We start from the raw sequence: 20,095 nt of genomic DNA on the forward strand, positions 1-20,095 counted from the left end.
CTTTCCCTAGCCTAAATAATTTCCTCTTTAACTCAGCCAAGTGTTTTGAACATTCAGTTACAAGAATGAGGTTTTCTTCATCATCAACAAAATCAAAAGAGATTGAAACTCAAAATGTAAGTGTAACATTTTGCTTTCCATTTCTACAAATTATTGGTAAAACCCACGTAACATATCAATGTATAGGATATGAATTATTCAAAAATTGTCCTATACTCTTGAATTTCTTCCTTGAACACAATGAAGCTGGAAGATTCCATTTTGGTGTGAACATGAGTCCCAGTTCATGAACCCCAAAACCAGACATGGGTATCCAAGAGCAGACTTTGGGAAAAAAGTTTTTTAGGGAAACAAAATTTCTGAATTAAAACTTTCTAGGAAGCCCCTATTTTATAAAATTTGGGTTCAGACAAACCAAGTCTATTCAAATCACAGCACCCATGAAACATCGGAAAGAAAGATTTACACAAGAGTGATACAAAAATGTCATGCTGCTTTGTCTGAACTGAGTTATCTCATTTGTGCTGCACTGCAGGTGAATTAATTAGCTCTTCTGACTGACGGTGCCAATTACTCTATTCCCATGCTAATTAGTTAATCTGAAGCACTTTGTGAATGAGCTATATTGCTTTCAATTCAGGAGGCAGGACAATGCTATGTTTGAGGTCACTGCTGCCTCCAATGTCTCAAAGACTTCTTCACTGAGAGTTAAGGGCATTCAGCACCTCATACAATGTTGACCGTTATCTTAAAGAGCCTGTTAATTAATACTTGTCCTGGCATAAAAGCATATCACTCAGTATATTGCATTACTATTTCAACATCTCACTTACAAAGACTGAAGTTGTTGAAGACTCTCAAACTGATCCTCATAGAGGTGAGAAAGTGAATTGAAAGACAAATTACTAAAAGACAAAGAAATTATTTCTCATTAAAAATTAAGAAAAAAAATGAGGTTAAATTACAATAGTTTAAAATGGATCTGTGACTTACAGTTTTTGTAAATATTTCAGGTCTTTAAAGATATAATGTGGTAATTCAGTAATTATGTTCTTAGACAGATCCCTGAGAGAGAAAAAAAAGACCAAAACTACTTAGAATTATCACCAGTGTTCTGGTAGGTGTGTTGCCAGCAGGTAAAGGGAAGTGATTATTCCACTCTATTCAACACTGGTGAGGTTATATCTGGAGTACTGTATTCAGTTTTGAGACACCCACTACAGAAAGGATATGGACAAATTGGAGAGAGTCTAGTGGAGGGCAACAAAAATGGTGAAGAGGCTGGGGAACATGACTTATGAGAAAAGACTGAGGGAACTGGTTTTATTTAGCCTAGAAAAGAGGAGACAGAGGGGATTTAATAGTACCCTTCAACTACCTGAAGGGAGGTTTGAAAGAGAATGGAGCTAGACTGTTCTCAGTAGTGCCAGATGACAACAAGGAGCAACGGTCTCAAGTTGCAGCAAGGAAAGTTTAGGTTAGATATTAGGAATAATTTTCTCACTTGGATGGTAGTAAAACACTGGAAGAGGTTACCCAGAGAGGCTGTGGAATTTCCATCATTGGAGGTTTTTAAGACCCAGATAGACAAAGCCTTGGCTGGGATGATCTAGGGGCTGTGCTTGCTTTGAGCACAGGGTTGGATTAGATGACCTCCTGAGGTACCTTCCAACCCTAATTTTCTATGATTCTATGCTCCTCCATTTCAGTAGATAGCAGTTCATTCAGTGGCACATTTTATATTGAAGAAACAGATTTTCATTTTTAGATGAACAGGATCCTTTCTATCTTGTCACTTAATTCATGATAATGCTTACATTTTAGAATGTAAGTGTTTATATTTATATTTAAAAATACAAGCATTTATACTTTACATTAAACTTCCACATTTTTCACTTTAAAAAATGATCTGTTTTCATCCAGCACATACAATCTTTTTTTCCCCACAACTTCACTTCTTTTTAGGAACACTGACTTAATTAAATGCATTCCCTTAAGTTTTGTGATAACTAAACACAAATCACTCCTCTGTTGTATTAACCAGCAACTTTTACCCTTTACACTAATTTAAAAAAAGCATTAGGAAGATCCATGCAAATTAACATTATGAACACCAAAACTGAAAAATATGTCAAGCGAAATAACTTAATACAGAATCATATTACTGAATATTCTGCTCATCTCCCAGAAGTTTTCAGTTGTCTGGTACTCCAGCTTCCCTAACAGTTAAAAAATGTATCTATTCCTTTCTCCTTAGCTGCTAATGACAGTCAGATACACTTACTACTCATTCCCTCTTTCTAATCACTAATGATTTTATTATTTGCCCTTCCCTTTTTAGGTTTCTGCACTCTCCGATCATTTGTATACTTCTCCTGGAACCTGTAGCACTAACTAATGTAACGAATGAACCCCTTTTTAGTATTCAAGACAGTGCTAGGAGTGCAGTTGGTTCTTCAACTGCATTGGTGTTCACAAAGAATGTGCTGCTTCTTAATGTACTTCTCATTTATGTACATTCACAGTTTATTAAAATGTAACGGCATACTACAACTCAGAAAAGAGATTTTAAAAACTTACAGTTCTCCCAAATGTTTTAAGGAAGAAAATGTCTTTTCAGGCACAAAATGAATTTGATTTCCACGAAGACACCTGTGACAATAAAAGGATATGAATGCGATGGTTAAGTGTTTCAGTGCAATTGCTTCTAGTTTTATAATTTTTCTACTTTTATTGGAAGTTGTATAGAATGGAGGGTAATTTTAACATACTATTACATATTACATTTTCATATGCCTCTCAAAAGAAATCTTGTTGGGCTAAATCCTGAGAGATTTAGGATGCGTCTACATGAGATGTTTTGCTGCACATTAGACTAATCTGAAGTACAGTAAAGCATTACCATCTACACATGTGCAGGATTTACTCAGCAGTAAATTAGGCTAATGCACAGTTTGCTACTACCAAGAAATACAGGTATTAGATTAACCACACATTCGCTATTGTGCAGTAGTGCACGTGTAGATGCTGACGGGAAGCAATTTGCAATTTACTCCCAGTCAGCCTAGGCAGCAGGGGGCCACAAGGAGTTGGGGGGTGGGGGAAGGGGAGGGCAGGGGAGCTGTCCATGTCTCTGGTATGGAGCTCGGGATTCATAGATCATAGAGTTGGAAGGGACCCAATGGATCATCGTGTCTGACCCCCTGCCCCTGCCAGGAAAGAAGACCAAGGTCAGATGACCCCAGCCAGGTGATTGTCAAGCCTCCTCTTGAAGACCTCCAAGTTAGGTGATAGTACCACCTCTCTTGGAAGCCTATTCCAGACCCTGGCCACCCTTACTGTAAAAAATTTCTTCCTAATGTTTAACCTAAATCTACTGTCCACTAGTTTGCACCCATTATTCCTAGTTACTCCTTGGGGCGCTCTGGTAAACAGCTCATCCTCAATTCCCTGCTGTCCTCCCCTGATAAACTTATAGGTGGCTACAAAGTCATCCCTCAGCCATCTTTTGTAAAGGCTGAAGAGATCCAGATGCCTCAACCTCCCCTAGTAGGGTCTTTCACGGAGGCCACTAATCATGTGAGTGGCCCTCCTCTGAACCCTCTCCAAATTCTCCGTGTCCCTCTTGAAGTGTGGAGCCCAAAACTGCTCCAGTACTCCAACTGCGGCCTGACCAATGCCGCATAAAGGGGGAGCATCACCTCCCTCAATCTGTTGGTCATGCATCTGCTAATACATGACAAGGTGCAATTGGCTTTGTTGATGGCCTCGTTACACTGCCAGCTCATGTTCATCTTGGAGTCAACTATGACTGAAAAATCCCCCTCAGCTGCTCAGCTGCTGAGGAGGTAATCTCCCAACCTGTAGGTGTGCTGGGGATTCCTCCTTCCTGGGTAGAGTACCTTACATTTATCTTTGTTGAATTGCATCCTATTTTGTTCTGCCCATTAACAAAATCATTAACGGGATCATAGCCCGGCACTACATGACTGGCTTAGGGCAATGCCCTGTGGCTGAGTGGCAGCAGTGCCCAGAGCTCTCCCTTCACTTTGATTGCTGAAAGGATGGAAGAGTTCTCTGTCCCTGCAACATTGGGCTGGAGACACACAGCTTCCCCATCCCCTTAGCTCTGCTGCTGCCCACACAGCACATGCCCCAGTTAGCTCCCACTTCCTACCCATGCCTGGTGGGGAGCCAGGAGCTGAGTAGTACTGGAGGTAAGTAGTGGTGGGACTGGGAGGAGATGCCGGGGTGGAAGCAGTGATGGGACTGGAGGATGTCTCCCCCTTGTCCCGACACTGCTTATGCCCCCCTACTGCCCTCACAGAACCCCCAGGTCCCAGTACTGCTTACTCCCCCCCTCACTGCATCTTGCCCCAGTCCCAGCACTGCTCAGCTCCTGGCTCTCCCCTGGCACAGGCAGGAAGCGGGAGATGATTGGGGCAAGTTTTGTGTGAGCAGCAGCTAAGCTGAGAGGATGGGAATGCTCTCTGTCCCCAGGCCAGTACTGCAGGGACAGAGCTTCCACATCCTGGTGCTGCTCAGCCCCTGACTCCTGGGGGAGCTGAGATGAGCAGTACCAGGACCAGGGACAGAGAACTTCCCTGCCCCTTCAGTAAACTCAGTAAGCAAAGTGAGGGGAGAACTCAGGACACTGCTGCCACTTGGCCACGGGGGTATTGCCCCAAGCCAGCATTGCCAAACGGGGCTGTGATCCCAAGCTCCACTCAGCTGGGAGCTGTCCCCTGCTCCAGGACAGCACCCCGTTGCTCCTTGGAGCCCAGCCCAGCCAAGGGCTGGCACTATGGGAGCTTGAAATCCCCTGGCTTCTGCAGGGGGGCAGAGTAGGGCAGGGGGGCAGGAGCAGCCATGGACTTAACTGCTTCCGTTGGGAGCAAATTTGCTTCCAACCCAGGCACACGTGTAGACACATTCCTGGGTGCAGTTTTCTGCACCTTATTTTGCTGCCTAACCTTAAGGCACATTAACTGCACGTGTAGATGCATCTTCTATCAAGCAAAGCTCTCCCTGAAGGAAATAAAAAAATCTGACTGATTAACGTCTGCCTGATTCTCTCCCTTGACAGAAATCTTATTGTGCTCAAAGTCTAACATCAGATATTTACTCTGTAGCTCCTATTGAATTTTGCACAGTCCTACTCTAGAAGCATCCATTTCCCATGTGGAAAAAAGCTGTGCATATAACATGCAGGAGCTTTTCTTATCTCTTGCCCTGCAGAAATTGCTTCTGTTGAATCTTAGCCTCATTCAGATGCTTGTTTCTCCAGATATGGAAAGCGAGTGAAGAATCTTGTTACTGATCAAGTGAAAACTACTGCTGTATAGCCATAACTCCCATTCTAGACTGCAGTGCAGCTGAATACATTCCTTCAAATTCAGCTCTGTCTCTGTTCAACAGTGAGAATATAAAGCCGTTTTCTAGTACTTGTGAGCTGATCATAAATCAGAAACACCAAAGGGGCCCAATTTATAACTTGTTTATTGAACAAATGATAGAAAGACCACTTCCTGGAGGCTATACAGTACATATTTGGGGTTCAACACCATAAACACAAGCATCCTGGCTCAGCTATATCAAAGGAAATAAATACTATGTTGATGAATATGATTAAAAATATTCTGAGGTTTCATCACTGCTGTAATTTAGTACAATGTTTATTTACTTACAGCACCGTGAGTGCATTACATTCCAGAAAGGTGGCATTAGTTAAGGCTTTAATGTGATTACCTTCAAAATCCCTAAAGAAAAACAGGCAAATTTTGAGTTATTTTTCATGAAAAAGTTATATGAACATTTTCATAGCAGTGAGCTCAAGGTTCAAACTTTGTTGTTGGCTGTTGCCAGTTTTGTCCTTTTGACTTTTCTTTTATTAGAGATCTTGCCAAATCATCCCTGATTCAATAGACTGTTCTAGAGCATGAACACAAATGCCAAATAAAAAAACTCTACCTCATTTCTTGGTTGTGACTTGCTTTCTGTTATTCTAGCATTCTGTCTTCTCTAATTTTATTAAGACCAAATCAATATGCCTGAAATTTCTCATGAGTTCTCCATGTGCTGAAATCTTTGTATTTATTATGCCACGGATTACCAGATGGAGCTGTTACACACAGTTTTACAAATTCTTTTTTGTAGCATGAAAACACATTTTAAGAAGCTAAGAAAAATGCCATATTGTTACAAGTTTTGTTATATAAGGGTCCTTGGAGAAAGGGTTCCAAAAACAGCAGATTTTACTCTTGACTTTACTTTCAGTACTTAGAAATTCTTAGTGTAGGGTAGCTTACTGAAAACTCAGCATTGCTGGATAGGTGAAGATTACAGGAAGAGGCGATTGCCTCCATGTGCTGATTGCAACTCCCTGCATTCCAAGACACTTATGTTTAAGTGTCTATAATTCTATATAGCAATTTCCACTTTGCACAGTGGTGCTCAGTCTTTCAGCCACATGGGCCAGATGAGATGAGTGAAGTGTAGCCAGGCCATAGGCTGGTTTGGCATGTAGTGTTGGCACTGAGGCCAGCCTTACATGCTGGATGGAGCTTGTGGATGACCCTAAGAGTTGGGCCTAGGACTATGGTGCAGGTCAGAACTCTTATGCTTGGTCCAGCTGCAGAACATCCTCATGCACTGGCATGTGGGGCCCTGACATCCATCCCATGGAGCTTCCCACAGGTCCAGATATTTGGTGGCAGGGGATTGGTGACAGTGTTAATTGCTGCAGCAGGACAATTAAAGGAGCCATGGAAGGTAAGGCTGCCACTGTTCCCCCACTGCCAAATTACTGGACCCATGAGGAGCCCCATAGGCTGGATAACTTGGATTTCTGAGTTGGATCAGGCCTGCAGGCTATAATTCGAGTACCACTGACTTTGCATATATCCAGATTCAGCACCATTGATTTTCTTCCAGCAAGAAAACGAATTGCAAGGCCCCAGATTTTTGCTGCCACTGAGCAGATTGACACAGGTGTCAGTAGAAGGGGCAATTAAATCTATTTAAGTTTGGGGAAAATTAAGTGAGGCATTTGTCTGATGACTGTTTGACACATTTGACAGTTCTATTTCAGCAAGTTTCCTAATGCTCAGTTTGGAAGCCTTTCAAAATGCTTTGACCTAAAAACTCCACATTTGGGTTATTCTGTTATCTCCATAGAGGACTAGTTACTAGGGGTGTGTAAAGTGGGCCCTATTCGATTTGGCCCAAATCAGGGACAGTGATTTGATTAATTGATTCAGATCACTGTCCCTGATTCAATTCAGCCGAATGCAAATCTGAAGATTTGATGCTGATTCAAAGAATCAGCAATTCAGACATAGACACAGCTTGAAATGTTTTTTCTACATACCTCTAGGTAGCAGGCGGCTCATGAACACTGCGATGCTGGGGTGCATGGAGTGTCCCACAGAAGCATGGGGGGCTCCCCAGTGTGCTCCCCAGCAGACCCAGAAGTGGACCAGAAGCACTTCTGGTCCACTTCTGGGCGCCCCCGGGCCCCCCCCCCCCCCGTGTGTCCCCCTGGCTCAGCGACTGGTGCCTCCTGGGTCAGGGGGGCATCTGGGGTCCCCCTGAAGCCAACTGCCGAGCCAAGAGGGTGCCAGGGGGGCCCCATAGCACTCCCTGGTAGACCCGTAAGTGGACTAGAAGTATTTCCAGTCCACTTCCAGGTTCACCGCCAAGCACATGGTGGGCCCCCCCCATGCTCCTGTGAGATGCTCCACATGCCCCAGCATTGCAGCGATCATGAGCTGCACTGGTACCTCAAGGTATGTAGAAAAAAACTTTTAAAGCTGTGTCTATGTCTGAATCTCTGAATCTTTCTGAATCTCTCTGAATCGATTCGGAGGGTTCTGATTTGATTTGGAGAGATTAAAGGGGCCTCTGATTCAGTTTGGATTTAGAGATTCAGCCACCAAATTGGGCCGAATCTCCACCGAATTGAATCAAGGACCAAAGCTTTGCACAGCCCTACTAGTTACTGACTTTTTTTGAACAACCTTAAGTGAATATTTCAGGGTGGGATTTTTGACAGTGCTCAGTGTGGGCCATTAATATTAATAGCAGAACAATTAAGTCAGTGTTGAATGTTTTTTGAAAAGTTTACCCTTTAAATAATAAACCAAATGGACCTTTTGCATAATGTACTTACATCCAGTTAATAAGAGGCATTTGAGTGCATATTTTCCCTGGAAGGGTCACAAGTGAGTTGTTTATCATAGACCTTCATAAAAGGAAGACACTGTTATAAAAGGAAATTTAGCATTATATTTTAAAACAAACTCTATTAATAAAAAAATATGAAAAGCATGAAGAAAAGATATGAAATCTGATGATGAATCCATAACATTAGATTAGTTACACTGTCTAAAAACTGAGAAATTCAATCCAGATTTTGTAAAAATCCATGTTGACCCATTACCTTCTAACCAATATATTAAAAGGATTTTCTTAATAAACAGTAAATAAGTACAATGCTTGTGAAATATGCCATAATAACAATATTGGATAATTTTTATCCATTAAAAAAAAATCTAGTGGTAGTAAACATTTTCTATACCATTCTTTCAGTGTTTCTCAATTTTTTTCTGGAGGGTCCAGTTCAAAGGTTAAAGGGTTGTTCAATTGTTTGTCCATTCATTTTTTGGTTTTTCTGGAGAAACTGGTGGCATAGGGGACAATTAATGCCAACAGGGGTAGCTAATGTAAACCATTGCCTACTACGAAGCTCGTTGAGACAACCAAATAATTTAATATAAATGATTAAACACAAATTATAGAGCAATACTTTTCCATCTCTACTCTTGTGGCCTGAATTGCAATCAACTATCTAGTAGTGCAAGCTTCTGTATCCCATTACCAAAACTCAGGTTCATTGAGTTTCCCAGCTATCATTAAGGTAGCTGTAATTTCAATTTCTAAGAAACAAGTCTAATAGTCCATGCATGCCACTGGGATCAAGAACTCATGATTCACTGGTCGCGTCTACACATGCGCTTGAATGTGAATTAGCCTGTTTTAATGTGCATTTATACAGCAAAAAACTCCCAAACCATGAACTTTGACTAGTGTACATTAAAATAGGCTAATGTGACCTTTTCTAGTACCTTACAGTGGAGGTACTAATTATAGTGTGTATTGCCAAAAACTCATTAATGAATGTGTAAACACGCCCACTGTAGACTTAAGAAGTCTTTTAGATTATCTGTAGAAGAGGAATAGTATAATTTATTGTTTATGTAAGGTGCCAATTGTGAGTTCATGTTTGGAAGGAATTCTGAGCACGTCTTATAAAAAAGTTTTTCTAGTGCACTTATCACTGGGCCCAACTACATGTGTCCCTACAGCACCTTTGTTACTGCACCCTCATTTAGTACTTCCTTTTGGAAGTAAATAGGATAGGAGTTTCCTATGTGCTGCATTCCCTCTAAGCTGTGCAGTGTGCATGGCCGCGCAGGTGCGTTTATGCCATGCTGCCAGGTGCACCTGCACAGCCGCGTATGCCACACAGCTTAGAAGGACCACTACCTAAATGTATCCAAGAGATTTCAGTTTAAAAAGACTTTTCTGTGTGTCTTGTGAGAAGGGAATTACGAGTTTAAAGAGATTGATGATTTTAAGGATATCAATCAGCCCTCACTAGCAGCATGATATTTATAGGCATTGCATGGACAATACTTTATCTTGAAGACTGAGGGAAATTTGAATTCAGACTATGCAAGTACAAACAGTTGAAAGGTATGATTCACTCATGAGGAAAATGTTTTCAAATCTTATGGAAAGAAAGAATGTATACTATGGCTTATATTTGTTAGCAGTTTTATAGACACAGAAGAACAAAGGTATGAGAAATGTTCAAGATTAGTACTTACAGAAAAAACAAGGACTTTAGTCCAGCAAATAGTTTTTGTGAAATTTTCACTATTGGGTTATCATCTAGAATTCTAGCAAGGCAGAAAGATTAATTATTACCAGCATGATACTTGTAGAAACAATGAAAAACTGATTTGGAAAACTAATCTACAAAGAAGCTGGGCCGTTTGTTTCTTACTGAGGTTTCAAAGTGAATAGAATTAGATACCTAAGATAACTAATATCCAGACTATGGTATAATAGTAAGACATTTCAGAAATCTGCTATCCTGAATGAGAATGCCTTAATCATAATTTTTTGCAGAAAGCAAATTACAAATATAATGTGAATGATATATTCGTATCATTTTAAATCTATGAATGGCAATGCTTTTAAAAGTAAAAAGAAAAGGATACTCACAGCCATTTCAATTTGTGTAGGTCTCTGAATATCCCAGGTTTCAGACTGGTGATGCAATTATGACTGAGATATCTGTGAAAAAAGGAACATAATACTGGGATTAAAATGCCTATGCTTGGATCTAGTTTAATTATGTCCTGTCCTCTCCCACTCCCTGCCAAAAAAAAGAATGATTTTAGCAATTAAATACTGATTTGACAACTGTCATAGAAATAAAATGACTGCAGCAACCAACTTTGTATTTTAAAATCCTGGATGATAGTGATCATTTTTCTCTCACAAGGGCTGTCTCATACAAAATGCAATTTGATTTAATTTTTTTCCTCTCATTTTACTACATATTTAACACCATATGACTTTAGAAAATGTGCTTTACGTATCAATCTTACACTGTATGGCAGTGGGACACCTATATAATTCAGATAAAATGAACCATGTTTGCTGTGATCCTGGCTCATGTCACTTAGCCCACTATACTGCAGACTCTTGACTGATTCTTAAAAGACAGATGAAGCTGACATATTATATAGTTTATAAGTTAAGAACTTGTATTGATAATATTAGGCAGTCAGATATATCAGAAGGTAAAATATAATAATCAACTACTCACAATTTCTGAAGTTTGTGTAATCCAAAAAATGCTTTTCTTGATATTGTCTGAATGCAATTATGTTGCAGAAATCTAGTGTAGACAGGGTAAAAAAAAGCTAAAGTGGTTATATGTCAGAAATTTTTTAGAATTCATAATCTCACATTTATACCCTCTGTTATTTAAGGAAGTTGAGCTAAATTAACCCCATAATACCAAGGAAAATGCTAATTAATATGATTGCATTACACTGGAATTTAGTTAAATATTTCCCATCAGAATGCAACTTTTTTTAGGGTCATGCAGAGTATTTTGCATCTCAGGGGTGCATCTACATGTGCACTTTACTGCAGACTAGTCCAATTACTTCTGCAATAAAGTGTCACTGTCTGCATGTGCATTGGTATTAGGGTGAAGTAAACTAATTAACTCTGCTGTAATATAGTACTGTTGGGGGCAGTACTATTTTATGGCAGGTAAATCACTGCACTAAAATGGATGTATAGATACTGATTGGGGGTTTGCTCCACCCGGGCTCCAATTGCTGCTGTCCTGGGCACACATGTAGATGCTGTACCCAGGAGTAGTTTACTGTGGCTCAAACTGCTTTAGAGTTTATTGTTTTTCATTAATCATACATATAGATGCATCCAGTCAGTAGGAGATGCTGTCACTTTAAGGAACAAATCAACCATGCCCACAGAAGGCAGGGCCATTGGATGTAGGCCGGGGATGTAAAATTAGACCTACCAGATCCCTACCTAAACTTACATCATTCTGAATTTCAGCTATGCTTAATAATTAATGTTAACATATATCCCACTCTATGCTGAGTAATGCATTGAAGGGAGATGAATTCTATGGCATGTTTAAATAAAATTAGTTTTAGTTCTATGCTCCTTCAAATCAAGTGATCCTTTCAAATGACTGCAGTTCCTCAAAGCTCCTAATCAGTTTTGGATGGATAGCAGTTTGGGCTGTCACAAGGAACTACTTGTTAAATGCATACCATCAAATAAGAATCAATGGATTAACACAAATAGTGTGTACTTAGAAGATTTGTAAGGATTTATTTTATATCTGGTGTATGAAGACCAGATTTTTCAGCTGTCACTCTTAACTGATATAGGAAACCCAGGATTATATGTACCTAGTAGCTGTTAATTATGTTTTAACCTTACGAGGGGTTATAAGAGAGCGACATTTGACATAAATTATCAGCAGAGCCTGAAGGGAATTCTATTTGCTAGCAGTGCATTATACCAGACTATGTAATTTATATTGAGGTCTATGCTCTACTTTTTTCTAGGAAGAGCAAACTGGTTTCTATGGTAACCCGAAGAAAGCCAGAGTTAAAGCTGTATAAGACAAATTCCAGGAAAAGGTCATTGGTTGCTTTATTTTTCAAATAGATTTTTTTTGCAATAGGGCCCATAGGCCCAAACAGCCTCATGGCTTTATTCTGCTACAGACAATACCAATATTGAAGAAGGCAGCACCTGCTCAAAAAGCTTACCCTCAGCCCATGGAAGGGCAGTTAACAGCACAGGAAAATTACAGATTTTCTAACTAACTGAAAAAACATGTTGGATAGGGTATTCAGAAACCTGCATCATATTTTCTTCCACTCAATGATAAAGACTAAAACAATAACTTTAATAGAAAGCTACATAAAACCTAGGTTCTCTGGTTTACCTTTCTGCAAACTTCTTATGGCTATTAGTAGATCAGGGGTGCCTCTACCTATGTCAGCAGAACTGATGAATGTGGCTTTTGCTCTTTATCAAGGGTACAAAAACTACAGTTGTGCAAAGCTTCAGTCCTTGATTCGATTAGGTGGAGATTCAGCTCAATTTGGTGGCTGAATCGCTAAATCCAAATAGAATCAGAGGCCATTTTAATCTCTCCCAATCAAGTCAGAACCCTCCAAATCAATTCGGAAAGATTCACAGATTCAGATATAGACAAAGCTTTAACATTTTTTTCTGCGTACCTTGAGGTACCAGCACAGCTTATGATTGCTGTGATGCTATGGTGCATGGAGTGTCCCACAGGAGCACAGTGGGGCCCCCTACATGCTTGGAGATGAACCTGGAAGTGGACCGGAAGTACTTCCAGTCCACTTACGGGTCTGCTGGGGAGTGTGCTGGGGGCCCCTGGTACCCCCCTGGCTCCGCAATTGGCTGCAGTGGGACCCCGGGTATCCCCCCCTCTTCCCCCCCCCGACCCAGTCGCCAAGCCAGGGGGATGGGGGGGGGGACAGCGTGCTCCCCGGCAGACCAGGAAGTGGACCAGAAGTGCTTCTGGTCCAGTTCTGGGGCTGCTGCAAAGTGTCCTGGGGAGCCCCCTGTGCTTCTGTGGGACACTCCATGCGCCCCAGCATCGCAGTGTTCATGCGCCTAGAGGTATGTAGAAAAAACATTTCAAGCTGTATTTATGTCTGAATCACTGATTCTTTGAATCAACATCAAATCTTCAGATTTGGATTCGGCCGAATCGAATCAGGGACAGTGATCTGAATCAATGAATCAAATCACTGTCCCTGATTTGGGCTGAATCCAAATCCAAACTGAATAGGGCCCACTTCACTCACCCCTAACAAAAACATAGCATTGTAAATCTGCCCCACAAACTGCTGCTAAAACCATAATTTGTCCCTTTGCACAGAGTATATTTTACATTCCTGGCTTTATAGTGTTGAGTCTTTTAAAACACTGTGGCAGTATCATGTATTCCACCCTAGTATTTTCTCTGTTTTTATACATTCTTTGAGAGCAGACCATATATTTGTGTGCTGCTTACAAAACTGCATTGTGTCTGTATGCTTACTGCTAGAATGAGAAGCCCTCATAATTAAGATTTGAATTCCAAAAGTAAATGCCATTTTACATCGTTAAAAAGGCAACAGCAGATTAAGTAATTCAGTACTGAATTTAGTACATTCCCTATAATGCAATAATCACTTAGAATTTGTAGACTGTTGAGAGGACACTTACATTTTCTTTACTTCTGTATATCTGCTGAAAACTTCATCTGGAAGAGCATGGATCTGGTTGTGTTTAAGAGACCTAAAATAATTCGTGTGTGAAAGTTCACATTAAGGTCTTAATTAATTGTTGATTTTTAAGTCATAATCTAGAGTTTATCATTAGTACAACTGATCAAGTGCCTCACTGATAAACTAGGGAAACACTTTTGCTCAACTCACTGGATATCATTCCAACTTTCTATCATAGTTAAGACAAATTTTGCTTATTTTGCAAGTACTGTAAATTTAGATGCCCTAATTACTGAATTAATTATTTTCTGTGAATGTAATTAAGAACATGGTATAGGTTAATTAAACCACTAGCTATGTTTAGAAAGGCCATTGATAATTACCATGTTGTAGACAAAGAGTGAAAAACTTATGCTATAATCTGAATAATAAAACAGCTTCCTAGTAGTGAAAAAGAAACAAAGTTCCTACTCTTTCCTTTTTAACACAAACATTCATAATTCTACATATCATATTTCTGTAGTATTTGAAAAATCCACAGTGATTCATAGCTTAGACTGGTACAAAATAAACAAAACTTTAAGATCGCTTCATCCACCCCTGATATGTCACTATCTTCCGAGTAAAATTTGGTGCCATTAATAGTATACAATATGACTGCATATAACCTGAAGAAAGAAGTGATTGCCCAATGGAAATCACACAAGGGATTTGGGTAGAGAACAGTAAGGAGTTGGCCAGGACCTGCACCCCAGAACCATGCTGTTATTTCTTTTTTTGTACCAAGGTAACTCGTATGGAGATCTAGTAATAGATGAGGACTCCATGGCACAGGACACAGTACGAATACATGCAGTCATGGCCTCAAAGATTTACAATAACAGCATAAGAGAAGTTGGTGGTACTGCTCTCATCTACCAGTTCCTTGTCAAGCCACTCTAGGCCTCATGTTAGTGCCTCTTTGGCACCAGGTTCTGCTGCTAAGCCATCTATAATCTGCTAGTTTGTGGACTGAAGCAGGGGACAAGGCACAATATTATGGGGATGTGATTAAGAGAATGGAAACAGGTTGGGATAAGAAGGCATTTTCGGACCAGAGTGCAGTGAGATCTACTGGGGCTCATGGCAGACATGTGTCCTGACCTGTGGCTGGCTCTTGACACCACAGACCCTCATTCCTTCTCAATATAATGCTATCCAGTGGCCAAAAAAATTAGGACCTGAGCTTTAGACACCCTAGAACTTTATGGGTGGTTGTACTGAAGCTTAACTCAAGCCTGAATTTCACAACTAGGTCATTTCTATAACAGACCCAATCAAACCCTACACCCCAAGCTCACTTAAACTTGTAGAGTTCAAAATGCCATTGTAGGTCAGGTCCATCTTTAGGGAAACCATAACAAATAGATTAGTTCAAGGGAATTAACTTGTTTCATACCAATGACCAATTCTTCTGTTGTGAAGGAAAGAAGTAGGGATACAAAAGAGTAAGATATCATTTTCACATGATGGGACAGTAAATTTGCCCATATTCTATATATGTAGGTTATAGTTAACCATCTCATTGTTTCTACAGCACCTTTATTCCAGTGAGCAAGCAGAAGGCAGAGCTGTGTTTATAATGGTACAATATTCAGAACTACTTACAGTAGGGTGACATTGCTTGAAACAAGTGGAACAGATTTTAAATTAACATCTACACATTCTAATTCAGTTTCTATGCAGTCACAACTTTCTGGGTACTGATGGAGACCTAGAAAAAATAAGTAGTGATTTTATATATGATTATTAAATATATGGATGACAGTGTTATTTTTAATGCCTAATTTTGGTTTCCTTTTAAGACTCTGCTTCAAAAATGGGTCTGGCATTTAGATAAATAACAAAAAAGTCCAGAGATGAGTTAGTTTGGATTTAAAAAATCTGGAAAGAATATGAATACCAATGCTACAGGGCAAAAGCCAGCTTCTAAACAGAGGGGGTAGGAAGAAAAAAGATTCCCTTGTGGGCAAGTTATTCCACAAACGTGCATTTGTGTTTCTTGCACCTTCCTGCAAGGCATCTGACACTGAATGCAGGATTCAGAGGCAGGATACTGGAGTAGCCGATCACTGCTCTATCCCAGAATGGCAGTTTTAGGCTCCTACTCTGTGAGCACATCTACACGTGCATTTACGTTGCATTAAATTTACTGCACAGTAAGTTACTAATGTAAATTACTGCACAGTAAGTAAAAATAGGCCAGCATCTACACATGCAGGCATTAATGCCATGTGTGTTCTGACTTGGGACTAAAGTTAGTCAGTGCACACACAGTGTTACAGTAAGGTGTCTACATGTGCATTACTGCACAGTGACTAATCAGGTGTAAATTTGATACCTTCATCATGCAGGTTTCAAATTTACGCCCAAATCGACATAAGTCACCATAGTTACTGCACAGTACAAGCATGGACATGTAGACACATACCCGGACTGCACAGTAATTTTCAGTTACTGTGTAGTAATTTAGGCTACTGAGCAGTAAATGTGCATGTGTAGATGCATCCTGTTTTCTGGAAAACTTTGCTTTGCATCTGGATTTTAATTCAGGCGGCTTCCAGAAGAAGCACCTCCAAATACTCTCTCTCCAACTATTCCTACACTTCGGTAACAAGCTGGTACATTACTTTACTTCAGCCTCCACTACACATTACATGTATTACATCATTAACTGGTTAATTGCGCAATTAATTTAGATTGGCTACACATTTAAAGTAACTACACTGCGAGGCACTGCCATGGCTTGGGCTCCCAATCATGGCAATACATGGGGTGTTGCCACAGCTGCAGGACTCACAGCTGCAGAAGCTTACTACTTGCTGGTGCAGGAGGAGCCTAGTATGGCGATCCCAGGCTCCCCCTACACCAGCAATAAGGTGTGTTAGGATCTGATGCTGGATTCCACAATCATGCCTCCTGCCATGCATATGTGGCATGCCAGGAGGTGTGATTGTGTAGATCATGCATCAGATCCTGTCATGCCTTTACCTGAACATCTAGAGTGATAACAGGGATCTGGCTATTTATTTCTCTGAACAGTAACATGATTCAACATCTCAAGGGATTATTAATTTTTAAAATACTGATACCAAACTCTAGAAGATAGAAATACAATTTAAACCACACCTGTACTTTTATGTGATATCAACAACTGCTGGGATGGGAACCTTAGAGTAATAACTATGTATGTCTTTTCATGGTACATGTAAAAGGTAGAGCTTCTTAGAAACTCTCTGCTGGCACAGTTTCCTCATCAGTGAATATGGAATCTCTGAATTGCAAATGTTTCACAGAAATGTTTCAATTTGAACAAAGGCACCTGGTTTCCTGACAGCTCACCCACCTGCCCAGCTTGCTGACAGTCTGTCTGCTGGGCTTGTGGAGAGCCAGGCTCTGGGCTTTTAGGTAATCTGTGTGGAGAGCTTACCAGCTGCTGAGACTTTGAAAACCCTGGGAATGCCAGTTTCCAAGTTTCAAGGCAGCTGACTCAACTGGGACTTATGGATTCCATATTCCTCATTACCACACAGGGAAAATTTTATTTTGAAATGATAAAAGTGAACTATTCCCATTTTTCAGAACAGTGTTTTTATTCTGTTTCCCAGGGTGTTATAAATGTTTAGTTTTTAGTCCAAATCAAAATGGAAACACAATTTGAAATCCTCAAATCCTCTGCTAAATGAAATGACAGTTCTCTACACATGCTAATAAAAACAGCAGCATGGCACAAGTGACCACTTTCCATAGTCCAAAGTCTGCCCTTCGACTTTGTTCTTTTATACATGCTAACAATTTCTGTACCCTAGATAACACAATTGGGAGCTGAGCTGGTTTATTCTACTAGGTATCTCTTAATTAAGGTAAAGACTCTCATTAATGAAGGAATTTAGAAGTGCCAGGTAGATTAAGACCATAAACAAAAGCACTGCAATCTCCTCAGTATTAAGTCATCATGGTAATCAAATTAAAACACATCAGTGTATTGATCTTTTCATCCAGTATCACTTACAGCACTCTTCTGATAAATCCAGATAGTTAGGCTTTCCATGGACCATGTCAAATATATTTGCCCATCCACTATTGTCACCTATAAAACAATATTAAAATTTGTCAGCTGCCCTGTCGATAGTGTATCAAGCAGTGAACGTGATGAAGTGGGAAAGAGAAATACAAAGATTTAAAAATGGAAGTCACCTTGGTGGGTGTAAGCATACATTTGTGTTGGTGTGTGCTGCTGTTTGGTCAACAATTCACAGAGGAACTTTTAACTGTTGTATTTCTTCAAGCAGTGAGCTTTTTCAACTGGAAGGGAATGTTTTGCACTTAACCATCCACTATATAATTCAATCCTTAACTTTTTTAACCAAGCCAGCTCTCATGCCTATACATAAACATATATTTTTGTCTGATCTCCCATACCTTATTTATTTCTTAACTATTACCTTAATTCTTTTAAAGTTTCCGCTTAAGCTCAATTTTTTAGATTTTTGGAGAGGATCCAGAATTTATTGCATGGGGAATTATGACTGCTTTTCACCTCTGAAAATCAAATTGCTACTTTATCACAGGTATGTAGGGCTAGAAGGAACCTCTGGGCTAAGTACAGACAGTCACAAAGCCTGAGGCTGAATTGATTCAGTCTTTGCAGGTTAGTCGAAGCTGCAAAGATTGAACCAATAAGCAAATGAACAGACATTCACTTGCGATTCCGGAAATTCAGCCACATACCTGTAGTGGCTCAAGCCAGGGTGGTGCTAGAGCACAGCTCTCTGGCACATAGCCAGCATGGGCTGTGTTTGCTTGCTCTTCCTGCTGCCCCCAAGGTCTCTGGGATTTGCAGTACACAATCACAACAGCATGACTCTACAGGATTGCTCATCACTTCCTCTTCCTGCTTTCAGGTGTTTCTGGGATTTGTAGTCTACAGTCACAGCCAGCACTAAGCAGGCAGGGCAGGGCACTTCTGTACTCAAGGGAAGGAAAATTTAACCCCCCTCCCTCACCCTACACCACAGCTGGGTTTTGTCAGGGAGGGCCAGTGACCCAGCCGGTGAGGCCAGTGAACCAGCCCTCACTGCTCCAGCTAGGGAGCAGAGGGATGGGGTCAGCTCTGCTGTCTGAAGCAGACAGCATAGCCTAGCTCAGAGATGAAAAGCATGCTGGGATGCTGTGGGGACTCTGATTTAACTTGAACCAGGTTGGGGTCTGGGACATAAGTTTCATAAACCGGTTTGACCTAAATCATTTACATCTGATACTACATTCAACCAGGTTTATCTTAAACCAATTTCAGCCATTTTGAAACTGATTTATTTAGACTGAACTTCTGTTCTATTACAGGTTTAAACCAGTTTCTGGTCACTTAAACCAGTTTATGTGTAACTTCTGTCCCTAACCCAAAATGACATCTAGTACAATCCTCTGCACTAGGTCAGAACTAAGAATACATAGACCAGCTCCAACAGAAGTTTAAATTATGAGTTCTAAAAAAAAAAACCCAATGAAGGAGATTCCACAACCTACTTGACTATGCTGTTTCTGTTTCACTACCCTAAAAGTTTCTAATACTTAGAACATTGCCCCTATGTCCAATCTAAATTTTCTTTGCAGAAAATTAAGCTAATTTCTTTTTATCCTTCACTCAGAAGACATTTTCTCCTTCAAAAAACAGCTGGATTTATTTCTTGCTGGGGTCACTTGATCCCAGCTGACTTCCTACCTGTGGTGGCAGGGCTGGACCCAATGATCTCATGAGGTCCCTTTCAGCCTCTAATGTCTATGAAAAAAATGAACAATCCCTTTTATAACAACCTGCGATGTTCCCCCTCAGTTTCCTTGTGTTAAATTTATAAAACCCACTTCTTTTAACTTTCTGTCCTAAGTCACTTTTTCTATCATTCTCATTGCTTTCACCTGACCTCTCTCCCATTGGTGTATGTCTTCCATAAAATGTGAAAGATTATTTTAGTTGCTTAACTACAGACAGTCAAATTTGAAAATGTATTTATCAGATGAATCTAATGCTTTTCGACCATGATCTATGGCTTTGCTATTTTAATGGAAAAATTTATATTCTGTACATGCTATATCAGAATTGTTGTTGTGAATCAATGACCATGTTTCATTTTTCAAAGAGTAATGTTTGTTGTGGACAGGTAACTCTCTCTTTTTACTAA

At 40.2% G+C, this 20,095-nt stretch overlaps 1 protein-coding gene across 1 annotated transcript in view; it reads right to left on the minus strand.

The window, feature by feature from the left end:
• Positions 1-19,848, minus strand: part of RXFP2 (relaxin family peptide receptor 2) — a 37,341-nt gene extending 17,493 nt beyond the window's left edge. The window contains exons 1-12 of the mRNA XM_025213632.1: positions 19,779-19,848; positions 17,929-18,006; positions 15,525-15,630; positions 13,876-13,947; positions 10,901-10,972; positions 10,291-10,362; positions 9,891-9,962; positions 8,171-8,242; positions 5,688-5,759; positions 2,581-2,652; positions 994-1,065; positions 834-905 (exon numbers count right to left, since the gene is read on the minus strand). Coding sequence (XP_025069417.1) covers positions 834-905; positions 994-1,065; positions 2,581-2,652; positions 5,688-5,759; positions 8,171-8,242; positions 9,891-9,962; positions 10,291-10,362; positions 10,901-10,972; positions 13,876-13,947; positions 15,525-15,630; positions 17,929-18,006; positions 19,779-19,848 — 902 coding nt within the window. The remainder of the gene's footprint in view (positions 1-833; positions 906-993; positions 1,066-2,580; positions 2,653-5,687; positions 5,760-8,170; positions 8,243-9,890; positions 9,963-10,290; positions 10,363-10,900; positions 10,973-13,875; positions 13,948-15,524; positions 15,631-17,928; positions 18,007-19,778) is intronic.
• Positions 19,849-20,095: the final 247 nt, after the last annotated feature.

The sequence above is a fragment of the Alligator sinensis genome, unplaced genomic scaffold (genome assembly GCF_000455745.1).
Source record: "Alligator sinensis unplaced genomic scaffold, ASM45574v1 scaffold406_2, whole genome shotgun sequence".
Lineage (NCBI taxonomy): Eukaryota > Metazoa > Chordata > Crocodylia > Alligatoridae > Alligator > Alligator sinensis.